The 26,084-nt window shown below is 38.4% G+C and overlaps 1 protein-coding gene across 1 annotated transcript; it reads right to left on the bottom strand.

Annotated features, from left to right (window-relative positions):
* Window positions 1-7,890: 7,890 nt before the first annotated feature.
* Window positions 7,891-20,491, bottom strand: ABHD17B (abhydrolase domain containing 17B). Its single transcript, XM_009994930.1, has 3 exons — window positions 20,014-20,491; window positions 9,162-9,341; window positions 7,891-8,317 (listed from the first exon to the last, which is right to left on the bottom strand). Exons 1-3 carry the CDS (start codon window positions 20,478-20,480, stop codon window positions 8,098-8,100), a joined length of 867 nt encoding a protein of 288 aa, XP_009993232.1. The 5' UTR covers window positions 20,481-20,491; the 3' UTR covers window positions 7,891-8,097.
* Between the last annotated feature and the right edge of the window lie 5,593 nt (window positions 20,492-26,084).

Genomic DNA, 26,084 nt, shown 5'->3' on the forward strand with positions numbered 1-26,084 from the left:
GCCAGTTTTGCATTTCCGGGCTTTTCAGCCAATCAGACGAGACCTAGTCCTGCCCCTGCTTCCGGCCACGGCTCCTCCCCTGCAGCAGCTGCTCCCCCCCCCCCCACACACAGAGGGGGTTTCCTGCCGCGTGGAGACGCCGTTTTAAGTCAGTTTTGTCGGCTGACTCAAAGGACATTTCATGTTCGTGTAAGGAAATACCTGGTCCTTCACAGCATGCCACAAAAGAGTTGGCCAAATACTAAAGTAGCAAAATTTTAGCACCATCACATGCCACCTTGGGTAGCAGAAAGGTCTGAAAACCAAAATGCCTTGTCAGCGCTTATGTTTTATTACCCAAATATTTTGTGAATGTGCTTCTAATGAATGAAAACATTGCAATTAATATAACAAAATAGCACCAATCTTGGAGGCAATTTCAAACCAGTGACCAGCAACCCTCTGTTCCTGTTCTGAATAGTGTGCAGAATCTACAAGCTGGACATAGCAGACTTATTTTAATGAAGATTTAGGGAAAAAATCACAACACATCATATGCCTTCAAATCAGTAATGTACTGAAAAAGCTGCCTGTGATGTTGTGTCCACACTCTGTCATGGTTTGTGCTGGTTTGGTTTGGTGGGTTTTTTTGGTAGTGGGGGAGGGGCCCCAGGAGTGGCTCCTGTAAGAACCTGAGAAGCTGCCCCTGCTCCAAAACCAGCCAAGGAGCCATTAGAGGGACAATAGATACACCTCTGCCATTAAGGTATAAAAGAACTGATGTAAGACCTGAGCAGAGCGGTTGGAAAGGAGCTGAGCTGGAGAGGCAGTGGTGCCCATGGCTGATAAGGAAGGAGGGGAAGAAGGTACAGAAATTTCCTTGCAACCCATGGTCAGATGGCAGCTGTTCCCCTGCACTCATGAAGGAATGTGGTGGAACATTCCCCTGAAGGCGCCTGGAGGGGTGAACTTGGATTTACTGCCAGTGGACTTGGATCATGCAGCTGTGGAAGACCCCGGTGCCAGGGGAGGTGGCTGTTCCCAAAGCAGCCCGTGACTCTGTGGGAAGCCCAGGCTGGAGCAGCTCTGGACCTCGTGGGAAGGACTCATGAAGGAGAGGTTTGTGGAGGACTCTCCCATGGGAGGGACCCCGTGGGGAAGCAGGGCAGGACTGTAAGGAATCCTTCTTCCTGAGGAGGAAGGAGCAGCAGGGACCACCAGCCTGTGAACTGACTCTAAACCCCATCCCCTGTCCCCCTGTGCCGCTGGGGGGAAGGAGGGAGAGAAACTGGGAACAAAGTGATTTGGGGCTGGGAAGAAGGGAGGGTGGGGTAACATATGCAAGGCCTGCTCTTTGTGTTGTCTGTGTCCTGTGTGTGTTTGATTAGTGTGAAATTAAATAATTATTTTTTCCTCAAGTTGAGTCTGTTTTGCCTGGGAGTTTAATTGGTGAAGAGCCCTCCTTGTCCTGCCTCAGCCCATGAGCTTTGTCGTCCTCATCCCAGAGTGTGTGTGGTGGAGGGGAGTTGAGCAAGTGGCAACGTGGCTGTTCTTTTGTTGTCCTGTTGTGCCCTGTCACAGTTTGACTCAGGTCCGACAACTAGCTGTTCTTTGTCCTCCCATCCCAGTGGAGTGTGTGTCAGGGGGGAGTTGAGTGAGCGGCCACAGGGTTGGTTCTTTGTTGTCCTGTTGGGCCCAAACTCCGACACAGTTTGACTCAGGATCGGCAATTAAACCAGTGACAACAATGCTCTCAATCCCCTTCCCCCTTCCTACCTACCACCTAGGTAGGAAAAGAAGAGAGAGAATAAGGACAGAGACTTTCAGGATTGAAAACTAAACTATAGACACCTTTAATTAAGTACTAATGACAAAAGAAAATATGTACAATTATATACAAATGTGTTTAGAAACGTGCAAAACCATATCACATCCCACCACCCCCAGCAACTCCCATGGCATCTTCTGAGCTGCCAACAGTCCCGAAATATCCTGGAGGTGCCATAGAGAGCGGCAGAGCAGAGAGGAGCTGAGGGCAGGGTCACGACGGTCAGGAGTGCATGATCAACATGCATTCAATGTTGGTGGGATAGATTGAGTCCTTCCTGGATACCAGCCACGAATGAGAAGAGAAAGAAGAAAAAGGGCTTGCCTTCCGTGATCTCTGAATTTATACCAAAACTTAGGTAGATACATGTATGGAATAATACATCTGGCCGACTTTGCTGTCCATCTAGTTCACTCCTCCCTATGGAAGGTTGTGGATATGACTCTTCTGCTACTTTGGTATTGAAAGCAGAAGATTCATCAAGTAGAACAAATTGTCCTTGGTCTCTTGGCACTAAATATAAACATTCCAGTCTTATCAGTCCACTAGCTGAAAAACTTGCAAGCTGCTTAGAAGAGAATTCACTGAAGGAAAAAAAAAAAAAATCAGTAAAAAGGAAATCTGCTTTATTCTGGCCCAAACCAGGATTTTGAGTCCACATTGTCCTAGCTGTCCTTAGGATGGACTTACAACCCTTTACATTTGAAGTGCACTTATGATAATATGATTGTTAAAAACAGATGACCAACCAAGGACCTTTGCAATGGTTAAAATGTTTGAGAAAGCACTGCTGTTTTATGTCTTGGAGGTATTAGATGAATTACTGATCAAGTAAAATGCTGATCTAGTTTAAGACTCATTTGGATATTTGGTATAATTCTGTTTTAGATCAATATAATAAATGCACTATTTACCTGACTGCAGAAGAAAACTTCAGGCAAAAATGTTTGTGGTTTTGTGGTTTTTGAAGAAAAAAAATGTCCTGATATGAGAGTCTTGATTCCATTCATATGGATATTCCCTGTGCTCCAGTAGGAGACACAGTACAGCTTCCTCTTTGAGAATAGCTTCTCAAGTACAGGAAGGTAAACTTATCTCATAACTCCATCATCTCGCTTCCACGCCTTCCCTTTACTGCTGAAGGTTAGAAAACTATTTGTCCTCTGTAAGCAAAAATTTGAAAATGAAATGTTACAATAAGAATGATTTGCATGATGCCTCACTTAACAAGCAGAGAACCTGTTCTAGGCAAGAAAACCTTTTTGAGGTTCACTAATTATTTTGAAATAGATTCTTTGACTAAAGGTACTTCACTAATACATCTTGGGAAAATGTTAATGCTGAGACATTTTTCTTCAGGTTGGCGCCTTCTTTGTTAGAAGAATAATCAATTTTTAAGAACATTTATTTTACATTACTCTTTTTGTTGCAGTTTTGCTTGCCATTTTACCAGAAATATGCTAGAATTTTACTTCCTTTCAGACAAAGAAAAACCAAGAGGTCTGGCCTGAGAAATAAAAACTCTTACATTAAAAGTAACAGAATAAGGTATATTGTAGGATTTATTAATATCAGCATACAATAGAGCTTCTTCACAGGGAAATCTGGTTTCTTTCCTCTGGCTGTTTTATAATTAATATTCTCTCAATGCAAATTGGTTAATAAGTTCCATTATGTTAAGAGTTTAAGGCTATTTCATGCTGAAATGTCAATTTGGTGCTACTTATGCTCAATGGGTGTCCACTCTAACTTCCAACAATCAAAAAGAGCAAATACAATCTGAACTATTTAAGATCCCCGATGAGAATATAAACAACTCCTCAGTTTTGTTTTACAAATACTATCCAAGTGAAGCAGAGCAAGCTTTATTAACTGATATTACTCAACAAATCATATCACCATTCAGTCTCCTCTGCTGCTTGTCAAGCACATGGGATAAGGGTTGTGAACGCAACATTCCTGTCTTTAAGAATATTTAAGACAGCTTTCAATCACTTCGTCTTTTTTTTCAGTGCCTGCACTTTACATCTAGCTTCTCAATCTTCCTTTTGCAGTAGGGCAGCAATGTGATCTTTGATGACACTTGTCTGGAGTATAAATGTTGGTATTAGAGTCAGTCTCAGAGAGCACCACAAACAGTGCTGGTCTTAGGATTAAGGGCTAAAGGGCTTTTACCATAGCAGTGTTTTTGTTGCTCTCTGTTACTGAAAAATAAACCAACAAAAGTACGTAGCACTAAATTAAGACAATTCTTATAACTCAACAGTCTCCACTTCTGAGCTGGTAGACACAGGTGGTGACGGCACACAAATATGTGTAGTGCCAATCATGTAAAGGAGTTGTATGCCCTACTTCACAAAACCGAGGTTGAAAGGATCCCCTTGAAATCACCTAGTTCAACTCTGTGCTCAGAGCAAGGTCAGCTACAGCAGGTTCCCTGAGGCTGTGCTCAGCTGGGTTCTGAGTATCTGTAAAGATGAGACTTCCACACTGCTCCAGTGTCTGACCACCCACACAGAAGAAAAAAATAAAATCTTTTCTAGTGTTCAAATCACACTTCCTGTTTTTCAGTGTGTGCTCACTGAGCCTTTTCCTCTCAGTGGACAGTACTGGGGAAAGCCTAACTCTCTCCACTTCCTCTACGAGATATTCACAGACAGACTTAAAATCCTTCCAAACCTTTTCTTCACTAGGCTGAACAGCACCAGCATCTCTTCATATGACAGATGCTCCAGTCCTTCAGGCATAGCTGTGGCTCTGCACTGGCCCTGCACTGGACTTGCCCCATTCAGATCTTCCTTACACTGGTGAGCCCAGAACTGGACCCAGCATCCAGCTATGCCTCTGCTGACAGCGCTGAGTGGAAGGGTAGGATGATCTCCGACATGCTGGCACATCTCTCTCTGCCTAATGCAGCCGATGATGCTGCTGGTAGTCTTTGGTGTAAGGGTGCACTCCTGGCTCATGGTCAGCTTGCTGTATACCAGCGTCCCCAACTACTGTTTTGTAAAGGTGCTCTCAAATGATCAGCTACGTACTTAACCAGGACGCCTTTTCCTCTGGTTCACAAATACTATTTTCCTTACTTTTATATTTAAGATATTAACAATGTCTAATGTACAGTAAGAAAAATTTCTATCTGTAGAACCTGGATAATTCCACAGTGACAGAAAAGGAAAGCAAATTTTAAATAGCCTAAGAGTAGCTAACTGAGCATAAACTATAATTATTTGCTGCCACAAAGAAGACAGGGAAGAGAGAGCTTTTTTATTTTTTTCATGTGTAATGTGCAGCTGGGAATGGGAGACAGCAAAACATGTTGCAAAAGACCCCACCTTTAGAAGGTAATCTCATACTATAAATAAATGAAGCTGTTTTAAAAGTTGATTTGCCAACGTTTCCAGAACTGAAAAAGACAGTTTACTATTAAATATTTGTTTCCTAAAGGAAAAAAAATAAATGATGATAGAGACCACATGGTTCACAAAATACTCTTTTCTTTTTCTCTAAAGTACAGACATTGTTTTGTTAATGAATGCTGAATCAATTCTTATCTACTGTAAGACAATTGCATTTATATCGTAAAACAACAGCCCATTGTCAATTTCACCAATAGGATGGTTTAAGGACAAGACAAGGACCATGACAAATGTTTTCCTCTTAGTTGTAACAGCTCAGAGCTGCTTTATGTTAATAGCAAGCTTGTTGCTATAGAACAGTTATCAATACAAGCTAGGCTGTACCTAAAACCAATTTTAATTCCTTCAGTAAACAACTCATTTGAAAAATCTAGGTATAAAATACAAACCAGAACAAACTGGTAATAATTATCATACAGAAGTGGTCCCAAAGAGAACAGAACCTTTACTCACTAGAGTAATCCAGCACAGCTGCATCTACTGAAGACAAAATACCCTTAGTCTGTCCTTTTGTTTTACTTCAACAAAGCACAGAAACAAAATAAGCTATGTCACAAAAACTGCTATGTCACCTTTTCTGTTTTTTCAACTACAGAGTGCAATAATATTCCCTAACACAATGAGAGAGTTCTTTCTTGTGATGACACTTGATCTTTTCCCAGCAATTTGCAGTACTATCAGACAATCTGTTTTACTTATCACTGCAGTTCTACATTCTTTATTTGTGAACTTTGGAAGAGGAACTCTCAAAATGTATTTCATTCATTGCAAAGAAAGCAACTAGACACTCAATGTTAACTAATTATTTCCACCTATATCAGAGATAGCAGCTGGAAGGTAGCAAGAAAATTAAATCAAACTGTATACAGTAAGATGTAATAAAAGGTGAGCGATATAACTACTTAAGCACAATTACAAAATCTTGGATTAGTGTAATATTATTGTGCCTGAATGCTAATCTGAACTTCTGAACACATTGTAGCACACTTGATCAAAAAGACAAACAAGAACACAGCTGCTTGAAAATAAATATTTTTTTTTTCTATTCAATTAACAAACAAAAGACCACAAGGTAAGAAGTCACTGTTGATTTCCATAAAATCTAAATTAATTATAGAAGAATGTTTGTAAACAGCTCTGCAGCAGAAAACCTATTTGCTTAATGGCATAAAGTAGTGAGATTAGGCATGGGGGTGGGAGGGTAAGTTTGCTGACAACAATTTGTAACAATGGTTTGCTGCTTTAGTTCTCAAATTTTGGAGAATAAATGGGCCGTTAATTATTACTTTGGTATCACAAGCAACTGTTGCTATTTCTTGTTTTAAAAAAGAGAGGAAGAACAGCATATATGTGGAATATAGTTTACTGTTAATCAATACATCTTAACCAAAATCTTCACAATATTTGAAGCTCCATTTAAGTACAGACTCAATCACAAAAACCAAACAGAACAATTAAACTACATAAGGCCTTAAAATTAGAAGCACAGTGTGTATTGTTGGAATATTACTTCATTTACAAATAGGCTACATATAATTAAATTTATTTTTCATAGTTTTATTCAAGCAAAATGCATTCAAGGGAAAGGCAACTTGCAAAGTTTATTTTACTATTACTTAATAGAAAAATGGCAACATTCTCTTCTTGCCCCTCCTCCTACCCCATCCATGAGTGATTAGTAAAATTTCCATACAGTACTCAAAAAATGGTAAGCTTTTACACTAAAGCATCCAAAACTAAGCCTGATCAGACAACTGCAGACTCATAAATTGTTACAAAATTGGATAAACTTCCATGTTCCTTCTAATGAAATACTGTATGTCTACACAATCAATGTTTAGAACTAAGTTGTTGATAAAGCCTTTTAGGTTCTGCAAGTCTCACTGGTTTCAATGCAATTGGTGGCCTCAGTAGCAGTCATGTGAATTATATTTACATTATAAAAATGGTAACTTGTGGCATTATTTTGGCAAGCTATGGGCTGCTGACAATGAGTGTGTAAATTTTTTAACCTGAAAGGTAAGGGACAACACAAGAACAGAACAGTTCAAGTAAAACTAATAGCAAAAGATGAGAAATATGTAGAGATCCATTTTGACCCTCTCCCCCTGTAACAGGGCATGGGTCATTTCCAGTGACTGTCCATTCTCATTACATACACTATTATTTGCTCAAACTTCATGGCTATTACATTTTTACAGAACAACTGCTGAGAACTCTGTTTTCTAAGATACACCTGTGCAACAGAATAAGTCACAGTACATTTTGAGATGTTTAAAAAATATTTATAAACTTGTTCTTGATATGCTAAAGCATTTGGCAACACTTTTACAGCATTTGATTTTATATAATTAAAAGTTCATACAGTACTCCTTGTGATTTTTTTTTTTTTTTTTTTACATCTAAGAAGGAAAAACCTCACACAGAGTCATATGGACTGCCAAGCTTGACTGCATTATCATGGAATTCCAGTTTATAATACTGGCATTAAAACCTTCATTAATTATGTTGACAAATCATTACCTGTACATTTAATGAAGGCAACCAAGATGATTTGACAGCATTTGATTTTATATAATTAAAAGTTCATACAGTACTCCTTGTGATTTTTTTTTTTTTTTTTTTTACATCTAAGAAGGAAAAACCTCACACAGAGTCATATGGACTGCCAAGCTTGACTGCATTATCATGTAATTCCAGTTTATAATACTGGCATTAAAACCTTCATTAATTATGTTGACAAATCATTACCTGTACATTTAATGAAGGCAACCAAGATGATTTGAAAACACAACCTTCAGGTCTTGTGTTATGTATCAAGGCAGGCAGTTTTGCAGCAAAATGAAAAAACATGTAAATATACAAAGAATACTATAAGTTCACCAGTTCCTGTGACACAAACTGTTTTAATCTTTCAAGGTACTGTCCATAGAGTTCCACATCATTATGGCCCGCTCCTTCTACCCACAGTGGTTCTACAGGTCTCTGGCAACGCTCAAATAGTGCTAGGCCATGTGAAAAGTCAATTACTTCATCTTCAGTCCCATGGATTATTAACACAGGAGATGTTATTTTAGAAATTTTGTCAATGCTGTAAGAAAAATATTGCATCTATGAACACAGGTTTATAATATTATTGAAGGACGTGACTTAATTTTACTCTGAAGTTACACATTCTAGTTTTAACAATTTAATTCTGAAGTTGTTTAAATAATTAGAAAATTAGATCTCTCTGACACCCTAGAAGCCATTACAGGAGCACATGTAATGCTACACAGATGGAAAAACACTACTGAAAACTGCTAGCTTCCAAATTGCAGAACAATACGTCTGAAAGTGGTGTTAATTACTACAAACACTTCAAAAAGCAAAGTCACTGGACTTCAGAGTTTTTCAGCAAAAAAGTGCTTGTCCGAAATGGAAGAATTCTCAGACTTATATTTTTGCCACATATGTGGAAAAAAAGTCTTTAAAGTTACTCAAAATACAAGTGATACTTTGAGATAAGTGTACTAGTTTGTAACAGTCAACTAGTGGCACAGTTCTGAAATACTTTACAGGAATTTTCTTAAGATCTACTTAGTTTTCCAGTCTTTCCTTCAGGCTTTGTTCACAGTTACTCAGATTAACAACTCACTGGAGTAGAACCACTCATTAGAATTAGTGATATTAGGGGTTACATACAGGAAAACTAATCACTTATTTAACAGATACCCACTACAATTATTAGAGATGTGAAAAACAAATTTACACAGTTTTGTAAACTCCTTAAAATCAAATGTTCTTCTTCACTGTTATTCACTCTGATTTTTTTCCAATTATTTTTTTAAACTTTGAAAGAAATGTCAGAGCATTTTCCGTATTACTTGTTTCTCTAGTCCAAAGCTTCTGTAATAAAGTAAAATGCATGCAGAACAAAAAACCCTACAACTTACTTTGGGAATGCATCAAAGCAATATGTCTTCTTCGTATCAGGAAAAGCTACTCGCATTCCTGAGGTCAGTGGAGAATGAAGAATTACAGCGGCACTTTCATACCTAGAAGCAAGATCCACTGATGGTACTGTTCCTATACTCTGACCGTATATGATCACATTTTCAGGGCGGATGCCGTACCTAGAAAATTAAAAAATGTTAACAAAAGCGGCATATAAAGTGAAACAGACAAAACAGTAATGACACAGCAAGGCTGGAAAAAAGCATTTATGAAGAACAAAATTTCTGGAAGAGGACAAACTATGTAACAGGAGTTGGTAGAAGAACAAGCAAGTATAATCTATAGTATTCCTGACTTAGAAGGACAATTAATTACTCTGTACCTTCAATAAAGCTTTTACCTTATGTCTGAATTATACTGAAATATGGGTTTATTTTTTTAAAATAAGGATTTGTGAATGCAGTTGTGTTGAAAGCCTCCACTGGCAACTCTTGTGGACCTACAACAGAAAACTGATTAGAGCCTTACTAGGTCTACGGTTATCAGCAAGTGGAGCATAGGCCTGATCTGCAAAAATTTGGTCAGTTTTACTCTTTGATACCTAATACAAACTGCAAACTAGTAACATTACTCAGCATGCCCATGCAGAGAGTAGTTAGAATATCATGCATTCTGTGTAGTAGCTGAAATGCATCCTTCTCATCACAGTTGATTTTACATGCAAGCTAATAAGAGGAATACCTAACCTAACCCACAATTAAGACAGCCCAATCAATGTTAAAAGTGAAAGCCTCCCCCCTAGTCAGATAAAACCTTTATTTTCCCCTGTAATTAACCGAGGTAAACAAACATCTAGTAACACTTTACACAAGTCAGATCTTGCGTATTTTTCAGTGTTAGTGGAGATACAAAGAACAGCTGGTTCCCAAGTAACACTGAAAAGCCTTTAAGCAGAATGCTATGCTGGCAAGTGCCCACAGCAGAAGTGAGCTTCTGACACATTGATCTATACTAACAAAGTAGTCTCAGTATAGGTTCAGAAGTGTATCTCTCTGGCTACCTTTGTTTACCTTATGTGGGAAAGAAAGTCCCTTAAATAGGAAAAGATACTTCACTGCACTACATAAAAAAAACAAAACCCAAAACAAATCTCCAAACATTGTTCTCATGTATTATCAGGATAATATATTTTCACCTGAGTTAGAGCAGACTACCTAACACCACTGTGGAATAGCACAAAGTCAGTTTAATATTTACCAACTGGCTATAATCCTAAAAGGATGGACAATCAACTGTTTTCAGTTGAAGTGAAAGAAAATACAACTGTTACCTCTCTACAAGGATGCACACATCTCTTCTGTCAAAGCTAGGTCACCAACCCCATGCCCACAAATGAGTTATCAAATTAATACTTCCAGTAAGGCCAGAGAAACAGAGGTAATGAAAAATTGTCCAGTATCTTATAAATAGAGCTAAATAACTGTATGGCAATTGCCTAGGTCACCAAAAACTAAAATTACTGAAGTCTAAAAGCCTCAAAATCAGGAGCACTAGGAAAAAAGATATTTCACATGTATTAAGACATTCAAATTATGAACCAACAGGAAACAAAAATACACAACTACCTTCCAGTAAGCCAAAAAACATATCCTGTGTGTTACATCAGTATGTAATATGCAATTAAAAAAACCCACAAACGATATAGAAAGATTTAAAGACAAACAAAAAGATATTTAAGTATTACTGAAATGTAAGTATCACTAGGAGAACTAATTAGACACCCCAATAAACTTTCTAAATTGGGACTAAAATCCACTGATTACAGCAAATATTGTCTATTTGACTAAGAATATATTTATTTAAATTGTGTTCTGCTGGTGTGAAATATAGAACTTGTCAAAGTATTAGTGCAGACACTTGCTTAGAATCTGTCTGTATCATGACTACCTAATTACTAACAGCATCCCCTAGGAAAGAGTTTCTAGGATCATAATGAGCTTCAGATTCCAAAAACACTAAATCTCAATCTAACAGCCTGGATCTACAGGCAGGACCTCCTCCTCTGAGCAGTTTTCAGAGAATAAAATAAAATAAAAAAAAAAATCAAACTTTTTGATTAACAAAAATGTTCTCAGAATTTCCACATACAAAAAACCAATAAATTGAAGCTTTTAAACCAAACCAAATTTAAGTTCTTCACTATTTCCCTACCTCTTCTGAAACACCAGAATACAGTTTAGCACCTATCCTTTCTCTCCCAGTTAAAAATAATTCAAATCACATTTGTCCATTCTGAAAGCACAGTAAGACCTTCTATCCCTTTCATAAAACCTGAATAAAACTCACATGAATACCTCACACTTTGTATCATTAGTACAGCAAGGAGTTTGCACAGCATGTTGTGATATAACAAAGTTCTCAAATAGCAAACATTGCATATCATTGCACTCCTATTTCCTCAGGTATTGCATTTGACAAGATACAGGCCATTGCACAGAACTTTAAAGCAAAACTTATAAACTTATATTCTGGAGCCTATATTCTCCTCTTTCTCATTACTCTTCTCTTTGTTTTTTTAAATCCAAATCCTTCAGCCTAAAGATAGCTAAATATTACCTACAAAAAGTAATCCAAGAAAAGCATTTGCTATATTTGGATTAAAGTAATCCTTTCCCCATCACAGCCAAACAGATTGCCTCCACAGCACCCACCAGAAATTATTTGTTTTGCAGTCTGAAAAGTAAAATAGAGAAGCCAATCAGCATAAGTGGTGGTTCAAATTAGTCAGACTTTTGAATATTCTCATTTGGAAAAAAAAACAAACCAAACAAACCAAGAAATTTGGAAACCAGAGAACAACATCTGCTGTGTCTGCCCCCGGTCTTCTCTCGTCTCTTGAGCAGGCTTCTGAAAAGTTTTGGGGAAAAGGAAAAGCCCAACTGTTCATCAGAATTCCTCTCTCCCCAGTGTATCAGGTTTTAATCTAAAATGGAAGAATTAGTGAAGAGGTAACTGCTGGCAAGTTCCCTAGTGATAAAATTTGTCTACTCCTCCTTTTATCAGTCCTGTAAAATCTAAGAAGCTTGTTAGAAAATTATTAGTTGACTGCACACCTCCCAGATGAGGAAGTGTAAGATCAAGAGAAAAAGTGGCAGCAATATTGTTGTCTTAATCAGTGTCTTGGAGTTGCAGGCCATCCAGAGAAAGGGAACCATAACATTTACAGAGCCCTATGCTCTAACTAGCTGTTCTGGTGACAAGAGGTCAAAAAAATGCTGTAAAAACTGATTATTTCTTTGAAAGCTTATTATGATGATCATAGGAGTAATGTAAACACTATCAGCTACTCAAGTAAACTTGAGAATTTTGTTTTGGAACAGACAAGCCTTTAGTTTGGTGGTGGTGGTAATGGTGGGTTTTTTTATGTTTGCAGGGTTTTAAGCCATAATCCTTGGAACAAAATCTTTAAAGAAGCTGTGCATAAATGTATCTTCTCAGAGAAAGAACTCTTCCTAAGGGAAAAGTTATTCTGGACTGAATCTGGCATAAAATTTGAATAGGTATTTTCTGCAGTTTAAAGGCTGCCCACAACATTTTTCTCTTTCCCACAGCAATGGAGATTTCAATTTCTTTCAACATCTGAGTCATACTTTTTATGTTTATGCACTTACAGGCTACATGCCTGGAAAGCACATGAAACTTGAAGAGCAGTTTTTACATACAACTAAATGTACCTCTGTTGACAGAGGCTTGCTAGTACAACCTTTTCACAAACTTCTGCCCTGTCATCACACGTTACAGGTTAATGTCACGACAAAGCTAAGCTATCACCAAACAGAAGAGAACTGCTTTCCTGTTTGCATCTTAAGCCACATGTTGCCCCTTGCTAGGCTTCACCAACTAGTTCAGGAAATAAAATTAATCTCTTCTGGAAGTACAGGAGCAACTGCTTTTCTGCTCCTTTGTGCAAGCTGTCTTCAGGGCAAGGCAAGAAGTGACATGTCACTGGTGGGTTAAAGGAAGGAGCAAGCCAATAAATCATTGTAACTGTACCATCAGATCATTCCCTAGAACCAGGACCCAAGCTAACAGAAGATTCTCTTCTGGAAGTCTACATACGCTGGTCAAATATAGGTGGTCTCTTGTAAAAGAGGCAACCCCGAACACTCCTACTTGATCTTTTAATCTTCTGGCAGCAAAAGAACTGCTGAATAACCACCCAATGTTATGTTTTGTTTTTTTCCTTTGTGACAAGCTTCACAATGTGCTGGAGTAGAAACTCTTTCATTGTTTATTTTATGTTTCTGTCTCCTTAACAAAACCTTTTCTTTACTTTACTGATGTCTTAGTGGCAGTTCACCTCTTTATTTCTTTTCATAGACTCAAAGAACAGTTTAGGTTCAAAGAGGACCTTGTTCAGCCACCTGCCACAGGCAGATCCATCTTTGACTGTATCAGGTTGCTCAAAGCCCTGTCTGACTGACATCATCTTGAATACTTCAATTGCATATACCTCATATACTGGATACTCATCATGTTATATCCTTTCATATACATCACATTACCATGATGTGCAATATGCAAACTACAAAATGCATGTCTGGCTGTAATGAGCGGGTTTGGGTTGTTTTTTTTAAAACCTCAGTTACTTCAACAACCAAACGCTAGGTGAAATTACCATACTACTGCACTTGCAGGCTCTTAAGAGCCAAAACCTGCCATTTTGCCCTTGATATACCTAAGGGACACATAAAGAAATTAAACTTTTTACTTGCAAACTACTGCTGTTAATCTTGAAGAATGTTTACTTTACAATAATAAACTATCAGTAAAATCAGCCTTAGATGGATACATTCCAAGAGTTCCTCTCAGGCTTACACTAATGAAGAGGTGCAATTGATGATCTAGAGATGCTACTGTTTGAAGCTATTGCAACACCTACATTTAAACAACTGGTGGCAGTGCTTGGGGCACAAGGAACAAAGCAGAACATCCTGAGGGAATTTTCAATGCGCATTTCAAAACTTTTCATCATCACGCACATAACATAAAAAATTGCGGCTACAAATTGCAGAATATGAAGGGCATGAGCATACTCCACACCTTTTAACTACCAACATTCCAGGCCATGAATAAAATTAATGAGGATACAGCTCTTCCTCCACCCAGATGCAGATTCCCATTCTTGTCTGTACAATGCATAACATTACCAGAAGACAAAGGGAAATGTCTTTTATAAGAAGCAAGCCCACTGAACATGCATGTAGCAATGAAAAAATGCACCTCCTCTGTCCTTTCTAAACCTTACAATGCTACTGGTACATTTGTTTTATATTTACAATTTCTTCTCCTGATAAATTGACCTATTTTTCCCTAGTAATTTAAATAAAAGCTCAATTTACTTCCAGATAGTTAAGGTTAGGACATTTCTATTTTAGCAAAAAATCCCCAAACAACAAAACCCACAACTTTTGAATGAAAAAAACCCAACAATATATTTTGTGAATTCTCAAACACTTCCAGCCAAGATCCAAAAGGATTTGGTATTAATCCTGGTTCATATTACTCCTTCGTTCCTCAGGGGCCAGTACCGGGAGTAGTGCTGTTTAACATCATTGTCAGTGACCTGGACAGTGGGATTGAGTGGACCTTCAGCAAGTTTGCTGACACCACCAAACTGTTTGGTCTGGTTGGCACATTGGAGGGAAGGGATGTCATGAAGAGGGACCTTGACAGGCCTTAAAGGTGGGCCCATGTCAACCTCATGAAGTTCAACAAGGCCAAGTGCAAGGTCCTACACCTGGGTTGGGGCAACCCCAATCCAAAATACAGGCTGGGCAGACAATGGATTGAGAACAGCCTTGAGGAGAAGGACCTGGGAGTGTTGGTAGACAAAAAGCTCAACATGAGCCAGCAACATGCACTCACAGCCCAGAAATCCAATCACATCCCAGGCTGCATCAAACAAAGCATGGCCAGCAGTTCGAGGGAGGTGACCCTGCCACTCTACTCTGCATTCATGAGACCCTATCTGGAATACTGTGTCTAGTTCTGGAGCCCTCAACACAGAAAGGACATAGAGCTCTTGGAGTGAGTCCGGAGGAGAGCCATGAAGATGATCCAAGGGCTGGAGCACTTCTTCTATGAAGCAGGCCTAGAGAGTTGGGGCTGTTCAGTCTGCAGAAGAGAAGGCTTAGGGAAGACCTTATAGTGGCCTTCCAGTATCTGAAGGGGGCCTATAGGAAAGCTGTGGAAGGACTTTTTACCAGGGTGTGTAGTGACAGGACAAGGGTTAATGGTTTTAAACTGGTAGAGGGTAGTTTTAGATTAGACATTAGAAAGAAATTCTTCACTATTAGGGTGGTGAGGCATTGGAACATCTTGCCCAGAGAGGTTGTTGATGCCCCATCCCTGGAGGTGTTCAAGGCCAGGTCAGACAGGGCTTTGTTCAACCTGGCCTAGAGGAAGGTATCCCTGTGCTTCTGAGGGGGCTGGAACTAAATTATCTTCTAGGTGCCTTCCAATCCAAACCATTCTATGATTCTATATTTGGCTGACCAAATTATGGGCATTGACATATCAGCTTGACAGCAAGATTCATCCTTCAGGTTTTCAATTATTATACAGTCCATGATATAGAACAACGGAAAGGCCGTTTGACTTCATAAAGATAAACCTGGTCATGCGGCGACTCCAGCAACTCTCCAGGTTTCTGAATGAATGCCAATTGCTCTGCATTTGCCTAGGGCTGGTTAAACCTTTCCACTCTTGCTAGGGCGTCATCAAAGGCCTTTGGAGGCCAGGCCAGCAAAAACAGGCGTATCCCAAAATGACTCCTGGAATTTCAACACTTTGTAGCTATGACAGTAAGAAAAAGAATGTCCTCACTTGCAGCTTCTATACAGTCCCGTGTGTATGAATATGCAACAATGTGCAACCCTCCAAACATGGTGACAGTGAAACACCTTATCTTCTTCACAGTCAGCAGCCACATGGATAGCTGCTACTTCCTATTAAAATACTCAGAGCAGGTAAAGAGCAGGGACACAACTCAGAATCTCCATTTGCTGCCAAATCAGCTTTCTGTACTCATCTACATGAATGATTATATTCACATACCCTTACAGCAACCACTTTCAAGAAAGTGGTGTTGGACAAACGTCACTATCTTCAGTACTAGCTCCAGACTATTTCACTGTAGGTGTCAAATCCCCACGGGCAGTTGTGCTAATATCAGATGACCATCTGGACTGTCCTTCCAAGATATAAAATTCAATACACTAACTTCTGTACCACAGCAGCTGTGTTGACTATACGATTAAGTCTGAATCAGTATTTCAGCTACCCCAGAAACACCTTTTAATGCTGGATTCTTTAACACCATTTTCTCAGAACAGGGAATACAGGGAGCTGTGGGTGGCTGCAATCAACCTGCAAAGGTAATTGCTCCATTATTTTTTTTGTCCCATCACGGTCCATGAGGCACAGTTTAAAAGTCTAAGATCCCTTTCTTCTCTCATCCTGTCAACATGAATTTCAAGGGAGTTACAGCTATACTTAAATACATCCTGCAAACAATCCACTGAATTAATTTGTTTTTGCAGAACACTTATAAAACATTAAAGATGGTGCCAGCTAACACTGACAGAACAGGCTATGCTAGAAAAGTGAATCAATGATGTAGCAAATGCTCAAAGGATCCATTCTGGCCCAGATGTTCACCAAGCAATAAAACACAGCTGAGCAGTCTCAGGGCTTCAGAGAACAGAGAAAAACATGGACTGGTAACAAAACTGTGTGAGCCACTATATCCAGAGTTGTGCTGAAATTCTCCCTGCTACATTCAGCATTCAAATACAAGAAGACTAGCTCTGCCAATCGGAAAGTTGTTGAAGGTACCACAGAGGAAACTAGTAACATCAATGACTTTCTAAGCAATGGGAAAAATAAATAAGTAAAATCCACAAATTAAGCAGAACAATCCAGTCTTTGTGTGCTCTACCCAACTACTTTTTCTATCAAAACCTTCTTTAGAAATAAGTAAATGTAAACATCAAATAGGATTGAGGTGAAGACATTACTTAGTGGAAAAGAGAAAAGCAAATAAATGGAGTATATAAGAGAAAAGGAAATAAATGGAATATGTTTAGAGATCCCCCCACAAATGTCTGTTCAGCAAGGGTGTTCAGGTGGAATATTATAATGAACAATCTTATTTGATCAGGGAAAGTACTATAACTACACAGTGTTCAAGAATGAAAGTGAGAACTGAAGTTGCAATCACATTTCCTTTTAGGTTTTAAGCAAAATATTCATTGGGGGAAGAAGAGACAGTAATTACAAATTAGTTTACAAAAGAGAGCCTGTAAGCAGATTCAAACAAACAAGTTTCACTATCTAGTTTCATCTTCCTCACCATTTCTTCCATCTTCTGGTACTTTTAAACAATTTGGACTATCTTCCACATTGTTCACAAGCAATATTATGTTTTTGGTCAATATTAGAGGATATTTCACCAAGTGGCTATCTTCCAGATCACCTGTCAACTACAAACCACAGTCACCAGTACACCTGCTGCAGCTCTTGGCTTACAGAATGGATATAGTTATATCTCAGCTTTCCACTGTAATAAAAAAAATGCCAAAACCTAATCTAACAACACAGTACACATGATTTTTAATGAGGCGGAATACCTGTCCCCTGTGGTTGTATGAGGCTTACGATGATAAGCATTTCCCCTACCATAATGTATTAATAAAATATACTTCCTTAAAAATAAGTATCAGGCCTTTGTTACAATGTAAAATAAATGCAAGACAGTGCATTCATTTTACTGAAAAGAAATAATCTGCTCCAAAGTTACAGGAAGATCATTAATATTACTTGATCAAGTTCTAAATTCACTGCAACAGCTAGCATGCTCCAGGATTTAAGGAGTCTCTACACATGTCCTTACATAAAATCATATCCCTGATACTATACTATTAAAAAGTGTATTCAGGTTGCAACAATTAAATCGTAACATGCTGCTCTGCATAAAATCAGGTTTTCATAGCTTTTGGGTGCAAAATACACAATATGATGCAAGCTTTTTTGAGAAAATCTATTCTTATAATTGTGAAGCATTAAAAAAAATATTTGTAGTTTGGGTACTTGTAACACAGAAACAACATGGAACAAACCATGGTGAAAAATGTTCTTAAATTTAAGAAGTGGGTATTCAGAGCTGCATTTATTTAGCACCTGGGATTCTTACAGGTACCAGAGAATGCCCCCAGAGTTTTTCATGTTAATATTTTATTTCCCTAATACTAGAGTTATAAGAACATGGAAACTGCTGAAACAACATTCTTCCAATCTGCATTTTTCCTTGTCTACTTTTAACCTATTTGAACTAACACCACCGATTCAAATTCCTGGCCTTTGTTCCCATCATAATGTATTCACACAGACCAATTACAACCTCTCCCATACATCATATTTTGCTAAAATACAAACAACGTTTTGTTTTTTATAGAAAACTATCTTTGGAAATGCTGCAGCTGCTAGTCTGAATTCTGAAACAAACGGTCAGTACTGGGACTGCTGCTGTTTAACATCTTTGTCAGCAATATAGACAGTGGGACTGATTGCACACTCAGCAGGTTTGCTAATGACACCAAGCTGTGTGGAGTGTTGAAAAAGCTGAAGGGAAGAAAGGCCAGCCAGCCAGACCGTAACAGGCTTGAGAGGTGGGCCCATGCAAACTGCATGAAGTTTAACAATGTCAAGTGCCAGGTCCTGCTCCTGGATCAGGGTAATCCCAAGCACAAATACAGACTGGGTGGAGAATGGATTGAGAGCTGCCCTAAGGAAAAAGACTTGGGGTGTTGACAAGAAGCTCAAAATGAGCTGTCAATATGCGCTTGCAGCCCAGAAATCCAACTGTATCCTAGGCTGTATCAAAATAAGTGTGTTATAAGGTCTCTTCAGCGTCTTCTCTTCTCAGCCTGTCTGCTCTAGCCCTGCTGGAAATTCTTCAACACTCCACATAGCTTGGTGACAGGCTGAGAGAGTTTGGGTTGTTCAGCCTTGAGAAGAGAAGGCTCCAAAGAGACCTTATAACACCTTTCAGCACCTGAGGGGGTCTACAAGAAACCTGGGGAGGAATTTTTACAAGGGCATGTAGCAACAGCACCAAAGTTAATGTCTTCAAACTGGAAAAGAGTAGGTTAGACATTAGGAAGAAATTATTTCCTATGAGGGTGGCAAGACAGTGGCCCAGGTTGCCCAGGAAAGTTGTGAATACCCCATCTGTAGAAGTGTTCAAGGCCAGGTTGGATGGGACTTTGAGGAACCTCATCTAGTGGGAGGTGTCCCAGCCCATGGCAGGGGAGTTTGAAATAGATGATCTTTAAGGTTCATTTTGGCCCAAACCATTCTACGATTCTATGATCACCATACAGAAAACCAGAGAGTCTCACCAGTTTGCCATGTAACAGTTTTTCCACTGTCCCTCCCTACAAAAAAAATGCAAGTAGTGGAATTATTTGAAAAACCAAACTGCACAGCCACATCACACCAGTTCCTCAGTACTGGCAATCAGTTATTACAGTTCTATCCTACCTTCTGAGAGTTCCAACTGAGAAGCTCCCAACTGTGACAATAAGAATTATCTTCTAATAATTCAAGAGTGAAACATACCCAATTAAATTTCACCCCATTTCAATACGGACAATGCCTTCAGCATAAAGCACTAGCAATCTGCTTGAATTCAAATCCATTAAGCCTAAAATACAGCTTTTCTATTCAAACTACCAATGCAGATTAAGTAAAACCATTTGAAAATAAAAATGACAACTAATGTCTTACCTTGTCCTCAGAGCCACCCAAGCAGCATCAATGTCAGCATAGAGATTCTTCTCTGTTGGCTTCCCAGAACTCGCACCATATCCAGAATAATCATACGAGAATATGTTGCAATTAATCCGTGAACCCAGTCCTATGTAAAAGCTGCTCATCTGACCTAGGTCAACAGCGTTTCCATGTGAGAAGAGCAAAGTGTACTTGGCGTTAGGTGAGCAACGCACAAACATACAGGCAATCCTGTTACCCTTACTTGTTCTAGTCATGAAGCATTCAATCGCATCTTTTTCTCTAGAAGAATATTGCCAGTCTGCTCGCTCTGAGAGATGTAAAGTCCAGCGACTACCACTTTCATCACACATGAGTGTGTATGTGGGATCAGGAGGTAAGAATGCCAGTTTGGAGGCAATTTTTCCTGGGCATGGCGGACAACAGAACAGGCAACACAGTTCACTAAAGGAAAGATTATTCATCTTCTAGTCTGAAACAGGAAGACAGAATGGTATCAGTTTCTAGAAAAACTCACGAAAAATGTAAACTTTATCTCTTTACTTATAATAAAGCATTTAAATATATATGTACATTTCTATTTAATAGCTTATTTTATATTATTAGCTACTTTAGAACGAGCGTATTATTAAAGAACAGTCATGACTTTAAACTCCTGCCAGCTACTAAAACTAAATTACGATCACCTAAAGAAATAACCAAGTTTGAGTTTTGGAGTTTCTTTGAAGGAAATGAAGCCCCCCATGTCAGGCTATTAAGGTAAATGTTCATCACATTGACAAACATATCTATTATAAAAAACAATTAAAATACATAGCAAGTTTTACATGATACTAAAGCTATGGAGACCTCTGCAGCCAAAAAAAAAAAATAAATCACTAGAGCACTTCCTAAATACAGATAATGTATACATTGCAGGCACAGATTACAGGCTCCTGGAAGCAGTATATCAGCAACATGGAATGTATATGAAGGTTAAAACTTAGAAGGCAAAATAAAATGCTTGTGCTGGCTTAGCAAACACTGTACATCTTCAGTACTCTAAAATCTATTTGTAAACGCTTCCTTGCTTCACAAGCTGGCTGACATAAATGTTTTCAAACCCTTCCAAGAAATTATTAGCTAAGGTTTTCTGTATTACACATAAGAATTGGTATTACATTTATGATATGTCTATTTTTATTCTGCGCTTTGGCAAAAAAATCCCAAACTGAAAAGTCTGTAACAGATATTTGGCAAATAAATATAATCTGTGCTACCAATTCAAACCACTGGCTGATAGAGCGGGGGAAGGAAAAAAAGCTAAATGCACATATACCTAAAGCAAGCTAGGTAAAGATACAGTTGCCCTGAAAAGCAGGCATTGTGTTCTCTTTACAGCAGGGAGAAGGGATGGGGTGGGCAGTGTGGAAATCTTTCACTGGAACAAAATTTTTTTCTCAGAGGTAAGAAGAGTGATGAAATCAGCAAAGAGCCATGCTGTAAACCAGCACACTTAAGATGTGCATTTACACTGCTTTCCTCGAATTAGAACATCTGACATTTCATCTCAACTTCAGTAACTTTTCTGTCCAAAATCTATCTACAGATCTCAAGCTCAGTTCCTGCCAGGTCAATGTGAATGGAAACACTCAAAGTTTAATGTACCTGCTTTGTCTACAAATGGAAGCAAAAGAAGCAGATTTCTGATGTCCAGGCTTCTATGTAATTTCAGAAACACCTGGGTAATCCAACAATGAAATCTTACTGCTAACAAAAATACTTGGCAATATTAAAGTTTGTCCTGTAACTTGTATGAATGCGTAATTTTCATGCCTGGATAAAAAAAAACTTGTTAGAAAACCTTCAGGGTTGACCATCAATCACAAAACAACTATCTGTATTTTAGATGTGTGAATATTCTTTTCCCTGTGGTATAATATGAATGCATACTGCATATGATGTTACTTAGAGTGTATTTACAGAGTAGTAAACACAGACACAGCAAGACATTCCAGTAAACAGCATCAGCATTCTTGGAATACTACTGCTCTTTGTAGGGCACAAAAGCCCATTTTTTTTGCCAAGGGTGTCACAGCCAAGTGTTTTCACCCCAACTCTCCAGTTTTCTTTGAAACAGGGAAATGCCAGACTCAGATATGGGTGACACTCACTACTAATTTAGAGGAGATGACACGAATGGTATACTGACAACCTCCCATAAAACTGTAGATTATGTCTTAAATGAAGATCCTGAAAGTGTGACCGTATTTCTGGCAGCTAAAGAAACAACAACTTCATCTATTTATGTAAACAGCACAAGCAGTCACTCAAATTTGGAACAGCTCATCTGTTCCCCGTCAGGTGAGATTATCTGGGCATTGTTTAATGTTAACTTGCAAGTCAGGACAAGAAATGGAAGAGGACTATGGATAAGGAGTGGGGATTGTTAAAATCCTTGGGCTGTCCTTATGCACAGGAAAAATTTAATAGCTTTATTTTGCTCCTGTACTTCTCATGCAGCTGTGATCACCAAAGGAGTCACTTAATATTGAGGTATAAATGGCCTGTTCTGCCCAGGAAAACCAATTGCTCTCTATTCCATCATACGATAGCTACAGAATTTCTTACTTGCTTCCCAATCCATTTGTCGGATAGGATTAAAACAGAAGTTTACATTATTTATAACTATAAACAGCCCAGCAACACTACAAATATTATCTCACTCAGAAAACATTTGCTATTTGTCAAAGTAATTTCAGCAGACTGGAAGCTGGCCTGTGGAATTCATATACAGGACAGTATTGCAGTAACCACAGTTAATCAGCCAAGGTGGTACTGTGCCCAAAGATAGCTTAAATGTCCTAAAAATGGGATGTTGTCACATATGGCAAATAACTTACGCTGGCAATCATCGCTAACGTATTATTTCTCGCCTATACTAGACTGAAATGTAGATTTTTTATGATGTCAATTTAATCCAATGGAAGCTATCTACTGAAGCTAAAGATTCTGATTCCAGAGCTGTTCTCCATCTAAATAATGGAGGTAACGGCTAATAATAAAGGCTAATAATATGGGCCTAGTACTTCTGAATTATTTCTCTGACATATCCCTAGCCTACGTCTCCTGAGCCTTGATCCTTCGGTTTGTGTTAACCCTTAATAAGTGGGTCAATTAATAAATTAAACATTGGTCTCAGTAACCATTTGTGGGCATGGTGAGGACAGTGTCTCTAGTCTCAACTTGGAGACTGGGTCCAGCAGCCATTGATATTCTGTGTGAGGAGAGAGCCGTGTGTGTCCTGGGTCTGTTTCAAAGGCCCCTCCACACTGGGGGGAAGAAGCATCCTGACTGCAGGTAGTCTCTATGACATCAGCTTGCGACATAATGACTAACAACAACCCTTTTCTTATAAACAAATATTTGCTACTTGCTTGCTCTTAATTTTGAAGAAAAACAACAGATCCCTAGCATCACTAACTGAACAAACTTGACACAAAACACCTCTTGAACTTCCCTCAAGAGGATACCTTCAACTAAATGCACACAATGTCACCATTATACTGGAACTGATTTGTCATTCATTGTATTCACATGAGTCTGTTCTTAACTGCTGGATCTGGAATGGAACCAGGATATGAAAGAATGCCCAGGGTGTATAGAGTAATTGTGATACTGCTCTTTAAGAGTTCAACTAAGTCAGCATTTCAGTCTAGTATCCATGAGATATCATAATATACCTTCAACTAAACAGGAATTATCTTCCCTCAAATGGTACACTGCTCAGATACTTCAAGAAGCGATTAAATTTAATGTTACATGCACTCCCCCCACCACAAATGGATTCTAAAGTGTTCTTCATGGTAGAAAACAAGTAACATGATTTCCTAATGTTTCATCCACCTAGAAATTATTATAGAAATAGAATATATATAGATATATATATTATATAGAATATAATAGAAATCCCCTTTACTTAGCATCACCTCTTCTTGATAAAAGCTTCAGAGATCAACAGTCTTATGAGACCAATTGTATTGCTAAGCCTCAAATAGAATTTATGGGAAGTGAACAATGTATCACAAGTGAAGTTGCATTAAAAATCACTCCAATAACAAGTAGGTTTCATGTATGATTTATCTGGACCCTTACTGAAACTGGAGCAAAGCCAACACTGACCAAAAATTGCCGTAAGTATATAATTTCCACACGCATAGATGAATAACTTCAGTGGGACTCATTTGCCTAAGATACGTTGTGAATACCTAAGCTATCATCAAACACCTTCTGAGTATGCATGACATAGATCTCTCTGCTCATTACACTAGCATCATCAGACGGAGAAATCAACACATCCCAACATAATAAATTTATCTTCTATTTGTCATTTAAGTACTAGTTAAGGAGCCAGTGCTATTCTGCACACACAGTTCCTAGTGTTGGTAAAACTATTAATAACAAACATATCAGAGTAAGAGAAATATATATATATCCTTGAAAACCGCACAGCATTTTTCAAACAAATTAAGTAGAAAAATTCTTTGCAAGAAATGGTGAGAAACCAATGAACTTCTACTATTACACCAAAAAAGGCTAAGAAATAAAACAGACCCAAGTGACATCACCCATCCCTTCTAGGACAGTTTTTAAAAGGCATGCGAGATCATTTCATAAAAGTTAAATCTTATGAATAAAAAGTAACACAGAAAATGACACATGTAAAACTGCCCAGAGAAAGTAATTTCCAATAATTTTTGGCAATTAAGGCAGACAAAAGGAGGGGGGAAAGTATCTAATTTGAATGAACACCTTGGCTATTTATCTTGCGATTCCTATAATAACATAAATGTAGTTCTTTCATATAAGCAACTATTCCTGTCCTCCACCTTCTGCAAATTGTAACAGGAAAGTGATGCCTATTATTCACATCTTCGAGTATTTCATTACATATTAGCCTCAAAAGCTCAACCCTTGCAAACACTTCATATTTACATTAAATATAAATTATTCTAATTTTATATTTAAATTAAATTACTTATTTCAGAGGAACTATTTATAAGAACAATAGCATGCAGATTTAGCTGCTGGTTTGTGTTAGTGATGTTGTAACTGTAACAGCTGAGATACTAAAACTCTTGGCATTTTTTGTGTTTGTTGTTCTGGCGTTTTGCTTGTTTGGTTTTTTAAATTACCATTTTTCGCTATAAACTGCAGAAATAAGAAACTTTAAAGCAGTTTCTCTCACCCTTTCATTGAACACAATGCAATGAAAACTAGAGCTCAAGTAACTACTGAAACACTCGTTTATTTCAGCATTTGTATTATATTTAAATGGAACAGAAGGGTATGATCATCCTCCAAATACTTCAGAAGTTAAAGCAACAAAATGTTTAGAGGAAAAAACCTCACACAGCGTCCAATTCAGGTATTACAAAAAGTAATTAATCTAACAGAATTGTTAAGAAAGAATACACAGGAGGTCCAGAAAAGAGCACAGAGAAGTCTAATTCAATAAGGAAAAAGCCATACCAAGAAATACCATGAAATAACTCTTTAAGGCAGTTTTCACAGAACAAAATACCTATGCCTAACTGTGGCATTAAGTGAGACAACGTAATACTTGGCTTGCTCCAAGCAAGGCTGCTCCACTAAAACAACCTACACGCCAACAGGCGCTGAAGCCCCCAGCTGTATTTCAGACGCACCAGCTGGTCAATCATTAATAAAAAGCTATGCTTTTCAAGGCGGTCTAAGTTCAGATGCTACTATTTTGGTTTCTGCAGTCCTGTATTCTTCTAGCTAGCTTCTGACCGAACACTTTGAACTTTTAAACAAGTAGCATCTGAGAGCAATTATAAGGCCAACGTCACTCCCACCATCAACAGCAGAAGCTGAAGAAATACACTGAAATTGGCTCGCGAGAAGTACAAGAACTTTTTAGGTACCTGTAACTAAAAAGGACTTCGCAGAAGTCAGCAACACTGACACTGAAACACCATTCACATCCACTAAGGGACGGAATTTAACGAGCGACTGAAGTCAGCGCCCATTTCCCGAACAAAGGGCTCCACGCAGAGACAAGAGAG

This window comes from Chaetura pelagica, unplaced genomic scaffold, assembly GCF_000747805.2.
Source record: "Chaetura pelagica isolate M959 unplaced genomic scaffold, ChaPel_1.0 scaffold330, whole genome shotgun sequence".
Lineage (NCBI taxonomy): Eukaryota > Metazoa > Chordata > Aves > Apodiformes > Apodidae > Chaetura > Chaetura pelagica.